This window comes from Crocodylus porosus, unplaced genomic scaffold (genome assembly GCF_001723895.1).
Source record: "Crocodylus porosus isolate Cpor-Errol unplaced genomic scaffold, CroPor_comp1, whole genome shotgun sequence".
Taxonomy (NCBI): domain Eukaryota; kingdom Metazoa; phylum Chordata; order Crocodylia; family Crocodylidae; genus Crocodylus; species Crocodylus porosus.
This window is the reverse complement of record NW_017728950.1, coordinates 60,099,104-60,107,530: the sequence shown is the minus strand read 5'-3', so window position 1 is coordinate 60,107,530 and position 8,427 is coordinate 60,099,104. Positions and strand designations below refer to the sequence as shown.

Here is an 8,427-nt window from a genome sequence, read left to right as displayed (position 1 = left end):
CTGGAAAAAAGCTCTTTGGGGAGAGGAAATGGCGCAAAGAGAATAAAAGGCAGACTGCTGATCTCCTGAAGCAGGGGAAAGGGGGCAGTGTGGCGGAGAGAGAGAGGCAAGAAAAATCTCCTCCTGAAGGGGGGTGGGGGGCAGGATGACAAGGGTGGAGCCAGGCAGCTCCAGCTAGGGATTTCAATCAATGCTCGCAAGGGGTGGGACCTGTGGTGCCTCCCAGCCAAAGGCACGGGAGGGGGTGGGGGGGGGCCTGCTTTCCTCTGCCGTCACAATGCCAGCCCCAGCTGGGATAAGGCTATGACATTGGGTGCAGTGTTACAGCTGTTTAATTGGCTGCTGGCGTCCATGAATTCAGTAGTTCCTATTTATTGCATTATACCAGCTACAGCACGTTTACAGATTTTTTTTTTAAATGAACATCATCAAAATACACCTCTTTAAACAAGTTTATATGATGAAAATGAGATGAGAGACTAAAGAAAAAAGTTGTGACCTACCATCATTAGGATCTATTTCTTTCTGGAACTATTTGCTATGTCTGCAGTCAAACATTAGGATCTCGAAGGCCTCCTCAATCATCTCTGGATTCACCAATAACTTCCCATTTACAGGAAAACTATCATCCTCATATCAAGGGACTGCTGCCATCACCGAAACTGAAAATCTTCAGCATTTCTATTTGTGAGACACAGTCCAAGCTTTCTGATGGGCTATGCTACACAGTAAACCATTGGCTAGTATAACATTTGCTCAAATAAAACATATTTACCTCAGCATATTTTGCCACTGAGCTTGCTTCAACTGCATAGACTTTTTTTGCTCCAGCCTGCACTGCAAAAAATGAAAGGATTCCCGATCCACAGCCAACATCTAGGACAACCTTGAAAACAAAATGCAGAGAAAAAAGAAAGTGTAAAAGTCATTTCCTCCCGTCTCCTTTAAGCATCACAGGTTTTACTTTTGAATATACTTATTTTGCTTTATAGCTTGCACCATGAAATCCTTTAATTAAAGTCTATACAAAAAACTATTAATGGCAAAAAACAGATTTTTAAGCTTGTGTATTTTTCTACATGAATGTAAGGAGATTGAGAAAATGGTGTCAGGATCAAAATTTCTGAAAGGGGCAATGTGACTGAGTTCTACTTGGGAGCAGTGCAAAAAGAATAAAAAGAAGAATTATGCCTTGGGGTCCAGGGTCCTACATACTTTGCCACTCAAAAGGAGGTTTTCACTCCCTGAACAGTTGACAAGGCTATCCTGGCATCATTTGGGATGAAAGTGAACTCTCTCTCTTATCAAATATCCTTTCATCTCACTGACATTAATATTATATCCTTAGACTCTGATCCTGAAATATATTCTCTTCAAGTCTAATCAACTATAATCCTAGAGCTTCAATCACCCTACCAACCAGCAGGACAAGTGTCACACAAAGATGTTGCCATTTTCAAATAAATTCTTCTTTTAACTTCAAGAAAACTTGAAAAGTAAATGTCCGGTTATAGACCACTTTGCTAATATCACACCAAGTAGATCTTATCATTAATCTATCCTGAGAAAATGTGCCACCATTACTAAAAAGCATGGCGAGGTAAAATTATTTTTGAAGTTATTACTACATTGTTCAAGTTATTACTACATGGTTTTGCCTCAGAAACTAACCATACTACCCCAAGGAAATGCTTAAATTAAAAAAAAATAAAAAAATCAAATAACCAAATGTCACAGGTTTTCTTTTGTTTTCCTTTTCACAGCTTTCATTCCAGTCTCTGGGTTTTTGCCCAAGATCTACACCACTAGAATCTCCTTTGAGTTTCTCTTCTTGAGATTCATTTTCATGTTTGTGTCTCACTGTGACTAAGCCATAAAGCAAATTATTGGTGAATCCACAAATGTGGGGCTGGGACCTGGAGGAATTAAAATAATTAAATACATGATAAATGTCCTGGAAAAATGTATTGGGACACAGGCTGAAGTCAAAAGAGCTCAAATGAAATTTGAGACTGTCCAGAAATGTTGAAGGACAACTATACATAATAGGAAAATATTTGAAAAATACACTGAAACCCATTGTTTTTCTGCACTGTTTTTCTAATAATTTGAATTTAAACAACCTGTGTCTGATGGTTACAAACACACATACAAGCACAACACATACCTACCAGCTTAAAGTGTGAATTATGTAAGAATATAGGTAGAGGGGGAAGAACTTTACTACATACATTTAGATAGGTTCAATACAGGCATTTGCTACATTGTTACACATAGCTCTAGATCCCCAAGTAGCTGCTGAAGAGTTTTCAATCTAAGACCTTGATTCTGAAAACTTATTTACATGTAACTTCAAATAAGTCATCCTACTGCAGGATCAGGGAGGTTTGATTTTCTTTGTTTTAAATTAAACACTTACACATATACGTAAATTTAATCACATTTGAAATCCATCGGATTACACATGTGAGTACAGGACTGAGTTCCAAGAGAGTTCCACAGATTATCCAGGAGAATAATTTAACAAGTTAGTATGAAGTGGTTACTTATTCAGGAAATTTCCTTTTTCCACAGGTTGGTGCCACACATGACATTGAAGAGCTTTCATTTTGGTGCCTGCTTTAAAACAAACACCAGCCATCAGTGTATAAGTCTGAACTACTCCTTGTGTAAAAGTAACTGGTAATGACTGGAACAAAGACTGAAATGAATAGCTTAACCAATATTGTCTACAGTCAAATCACATTTTTCTCGTTATATACCATATTTTTCTCACATACAGCATGTACCTTTCCCACCATAAAGCAGTCCTCCCACACTGGAGCGAGTATGTGAATAAGGGAAGCTGATTTTCTGTCCAGGGCTGGAAGCACTCTAGCTTGATCCCTGCTCTACAGTACTACAGCTGTGGCATTACTGTTCAAACAGGTGAGGGAGTCAATGGAGAGTCATTGTTCTTCACTCTACCAGTGTTAATGATCTTCTCTCATTTTAATGGTCTTGATGTTCCACTAATCAAGTTACTTTTTCTTAAGGCAATTTTGCTGCCTGCTCCTAGCCTATTTTACAGCCTCTGTAGTTCAGACTCTAGCTCTTCTCAAAATCATAGAGCCAAACACAGAGACCAGTCTTCCAGAGCAGCTAGGGATTCTGTCTTAGTTCTTCAGGAAAGGGAGGGCAAATCAGCTGAAGAGTGGGCCTTCTTACTGGCTCCATGCAGCTATAACTCTGGAAAAATCTCCCTCTTCATTCTGCCTTTCAACAACAAGGTATGTGTTATATTTGGACCCATGTGAGAACATAGAGCATTTTAGCTTATATATACTAGTATATACACATAATACACAACAGAGCAATAAGTATGGTACCTCATTCCAAAACTCCTTTAAGAGTGTATTTGTGTGTGCATGTGCATGCATGTGCACATGCGTGCAAATGAGAGTGGAGAAAGAGGTGGGGGAGAGGGGTTTTAGAACTGAATCTCCAGCTCAAAACCTCTAGTACAGTATCTGGGTTGAATCAAAACCAACAGCTGTATTTTGTGACTTGAATATAGTTAAAATTCTCAAGAAATGTTGACTCACAGCACAAAAAATTGCAACATCTAACTTGCTGATTTTTATAAAATCAGAGTGAGAGCTTATAGGTCAGGTAAAGACATTACACTTTTACCACCATACATGATTAGAAACCAGTCTTTACCTGTAACAGAACAGAAATTAGGCACGCACAGGCTGGTTTAAAAATGGCAGAACGCAGTCGAAGAGTTGCTGCTCCCCCACCCGCACCAAAGGGCAAACGTGTGCTCGGTTCACTACCAGTCTAAACTATGCTGCTTACAGAAAGCTGAGTAACTTAGATCGATTCAACATCAGGCTTTCTGAATGTCTGTACCTAACCAAAGAGTTTCTGAGATAAGCTGAAACTGGACCAAAAGCTTGATTTAACCCCTCAACACATATTCAGAACCTGTCCCATTCAGTCCTAATAAGCACAATATTCCAGCAATCCCAAATGCTGCATTTTGTACTCTAGCCTTGAAAAAAAGAGATTTTTATGTACAAATCCCAAGCAAGAAAGCAATATTGGTAAAGAAACTTGTCAGGACAGAGGGTGTGTTCTGTTCTTAATGCCTGCCACCCCTCTCCCCCCGACCATATTTCAAATCTAGGCTATGTACTAATGTGTTACAGATACATGGAATATGAAGGAAACTAACATTGTTTCTGTTTTTACATAGCTTCAAATTAGGTCTCAGAGCCAAAGCACTGCCTTTAATCTTATTTTCTTTTCGTAATGCGAGATTTTATTAAGCTCATTTTTTATTTCACGGATGACATGCTTTTGCAGAGCCAGTTTTGTTTTCATGCTTTGGCAGGTATTAAACCACACGTCCATGACCAGAGGAGCTAACCCTTCAAAATAGTAAATGAAAGCAAAATGTTGGGTAGAGAGTGGAAAGGAGCCACTGACAATCAAACACAATTTTCTATTTAAACAGGATCGACAGAAAAACATGTTGATGAAATGTTTCTCAATACATTGTCTTTCCTTTTTGTATATATTAAGAGGAGACAAAACAGCAAATACCTAAACATTGCAGATAGAAGAGTAAAATATGGCTTTCTATTCAGGACCATTCCTTACAGAATACAGTAGAACCCCCCCACAGGAAAAGTACTTTCTCCTGTAAAAGCATGAAAACCTGACAAAAATGGTCACTAAGGCATGCCCCAGAGACATGCCTAGCCCAATACATCCCAAACTGAAAGTAGTGTAACATGCTTAATTCAGTAACAATACAGCTCTGCCTCCCAGGAAAGCTTACTGGCTTACACGCAGCACTGAACAAACCTAGGTTCACTGCTTCCTCTTTGTGGGGTAGTCCTGTCCTCCTTACTTTTGGCCTATGGTGGTATGCAGATACCCTAAGACAAAGCACTGTAAAATATCAATATCAGTTATTAGGACTGGGACTTTTCGCTTCACCAGTAGTACTTTCAATAAGAAGTTCAAGATTCTCAACATAAAAGTTTGCATATTTGGGTTTGGATGTTAGGGAGATTATTTTATAAGTATAGCTTTGCAGGTACTTATAATAAATAAGAATGTGGTGTAGCTCAAAGGCCCCATAAGGTAGCAAACTTTGGGATTACTTCACTATCTACTCTGAAATGTAAATGCAGCTACTTTCATGACTATCACAAATCAAAGTGTCAGAGAGGCCCTAGACCCCTCTGATCAGACAGGAATCCTGTTCCTGCTTTCATTTACACAGATGAGTAATTTTCCACATGTGAATTTAATGGGAGCACTGACATGTGGAAACATACTCACATGTTAAGCGTCTGCAGAATCAAAGACTAATTCTTGCAAAGGGCACCACTGACTTAAAAACTGGTCACAGCTTGGGCCAAAATATTTTTAAGATACTCTTTTGTCTAACTTCCAGAATTGTTATACAAATAAAGGCTCAGAGAAAAAAGATACTTCTCTATTTTTCAGTTTGTTTTAATGCAACTCACATTTTGTGAATAATTTTAGTGTTTCCCAGTCAAAGTTGTTCCCCTTCACTTATTCATGTCTTCATGTAGCAAAAGAAGGTGGAAAGATTTTAAAATGCAACAAAATTTAACTTTAGAAAGCACAAAAATTGATAGTAATAAATTGGGTCTGGGATAATACATGAAACTGTTTGGCAGAGGGAGGCTTGTTTGGTTGCTTTTTAATAATCTATGGGCAAAATTTTCAAACGTGCCAAAATGACTTATTTCCCATTTCCAAAAAAGATTTAGGAAATTATCTCTAACTTGTGTTTACTGCCTCTTTTCCCATCCTTTCATCCCCATTTTAAGATGCATACAGTTTATTTCAGACCATTACTCCATTACAACATGCTAAAACTGGTTTAATTTCAGGGCACAACACTTTGAAATTTGAAATCTAGAGTAAATGTTTCAAAAAGCACTTTAGTCCTATTTTCCAAGGTGACCATTGGCACTTAGAAATAAATCCCTAATATCAACTAGTTGGATAAACCTCACAGGAATAAATTTACCACAAGAAGTTGGAAGTACGTGAAAGTACCAGAGGGAACAGTTAAGAGATTACTGCAGAAGAGCCGACAGTCAAACTGATGCAGAGACTGACCCAATAATCTGTTTTACCTCAATTATTTAGGATTAATGACCTCCTAAAAATGGTCTCATTACTCTTTAGGTTTCCATGGATGCATCTACATGAGATGCAGTTGACTAATGAACTTTGCAGTAAAGCACCACTGTCTACATGTGTGCCCCATCAGGCTCCAGAGTAAACTAATTAACTCTACCATAGAATAGTACTGCCCAACACAAGTACTATCCTACAGGGGAGTTATTTAGTCTGTCATAAAGCACGTGTAAATGGTGACCGGGGTTGGCTGGGGCATGAGGGTGCTACAGTACGGGGCTGCCTGCCCGGTAGCCCCGCACTATAGCACACTTGTATCCCAGCTAGCTCCTCCACAGTACATTGAGCTGGGGGGAGCAGGCTGACCCCTCCCAAACCTCCTGCCAGCCAGGGCTGTGCCTCTCCAGCTTAACATGCTGCAGTCCTGAGCACATAGTAAACACTACACTCAGCAGCAATAAACTCCAGTGGAAATTATGTCAGAATTTGTGTTAACATTAATGTCACATGTAGATGTGCCCCATGAAACAGAAATCAGGGAACAAGCACTACCCACAGTTGACGTAAGTAGCTCATCTGCTATTCCGCAATAAACAGAACCATGTTTTGAAAATATTGCCAAAAAGCCTATCAAGGGGATCCAGGATCAATTTTGTAGAAGCCAACCTAACTGTTACATTTCTTCACAAGGATGATTCTTCCCAAAAAAAAAATTTATAAATAAATAAATGGAATTAGAAAATGGTTGCTTTAGCACCATAAAGGCCCTTCATTCCAGGCAATTTCACTTCCCTAGAAAGCAGTGAAGTGACAGGAATCCAAAAATAAATAATCAGAGATGTATGAACTGGCTAGGAAGCAATAAATAACAATATTATCAAATCTCTTCTTTGGAGGAGTGGAAGTTAGTGTAGTCTTTTACATCTCCTTCCCTCTTAAAGGTTTTCCTTTGTGTGCCGTGCTTTTGGATTTCCTGCCTTTGTTAGTAAACACGGTTCCAGTATTTCTAACCTGACCAATACAAACATAAGCAACACTGGAACTCTAAGATGCTTTCGTTAAGGTACTCAGCCCAATTATTCAACCACATTTGTTCAGAAAGTTCTCATTTCACAGAAGGGTAGGGAATAGGGAGATCATTTTCTAGGTGGGTGGCCGACAGCATCAAGTTCGTAATGGTTCTAGTATTATGTATGCTGAAGAGAGGCCAAGGTAGTTCCAACAGTTGGAAAAATAAATAAACCAAGAGAGAAAGCAAGCAGCAGCACTGCTACACAAGAGCAATAGCACCCAACCTGGCCACCTTCTCCTTACCGCAAAAAATAAAAACAACAATTTCGCAATCTGTTGTTCATTTTCTGCCTTTTCACTATAAAAAATGAGTATGCCGATTGGCAGGGAAGAAAAGGACAAGCAGTGCCCCTACTCCATTCCAGCTGGACTATTTAGAAATCCAGGGTCTATGATAGTTCCAGGATGAAAATTAATCGATTGCTGATACCACAACAACTGGCACTGGTATTCCAGGCAAATGCTCCCACGCTCCTACATGGTTAATACTCATGTGCAGGAAGGGAGGGTTGACACAGGTATAAACAGGATGTAAGGTATGAAACTTCTTTGCTTTACTATTAAAAGCATTAAACAGTTAAGTATGGCTTGAGGTTTCCCACTGCACACAGCCATCATCAAATGCATATTACTAGTTTACTAACTACACAAGCCCCAGTTAAAGCATCTGGGTCTTAACATGACTAAGTAAAACTATTTTTTTACAACTCTCCTTATTTTGCCTTCAAAAGGTTTTATAAAAAGGTTATTTCTTGCCTTGATAATGCTTTAGATTGTACTAAAAGCCTTTCTGGAGGGGGGAGGGAGGAAGCAGGGGATCAGTTTTAGCTGGTCTTGAGATCTTGAAGCCTGAACTTGTGTTTTTAAAGAGGATAAGTGTACAAGGAAAGTTGGGGGTAGGGAAGGGAGGAGGAAAGAGTAAAACAAACAACCAAAAGGCAGAAAGTGCAGCTTTTGCCTCAGCTGATTTTTGTTTGCAGTCTAGCTGTTCGAACAGAACAGGCAGAGTGCAGTCTCAGCAGACATCTTGAGACTCAGCAGACTCTTACATTGACAAGCTGGTGATTTCAAGTTGCCTTTTTGTTCCATATTAGTTGGCAAATTGTTTGAAATGTACCATAGTCGCTTGATTTCAAGGCAAGGTTTTTTCCCCATATAACATGGGGGAGGGGGTGGGTGGTGGGG

The 8,427-nt window shown here is 39.3% G+C and overlaps 1 protein-coding gene across 1 annotated transcript in view; it reads right to left on the bottom strand.

The window, feature by feature from the left end:
* Window positions 1–721: 721 nt before the first annotated feature.
* LOC109323311 (histone-arginine methyltransferase CARM1-like) overlaps window positions 722–8,427 on the bottom strand; it is a 91,623-nt gene continuing 83,917 nt past the window's right edge. The window contains exon 5 of the mRNA XM_019554747.1: window positions 722–886. Coding sequence (XP_019410292.1) covers window positions 722–886 — 165 coding nt within the window. The remainder of the gene's footprint in view (window positions 887–8,427) is intronic.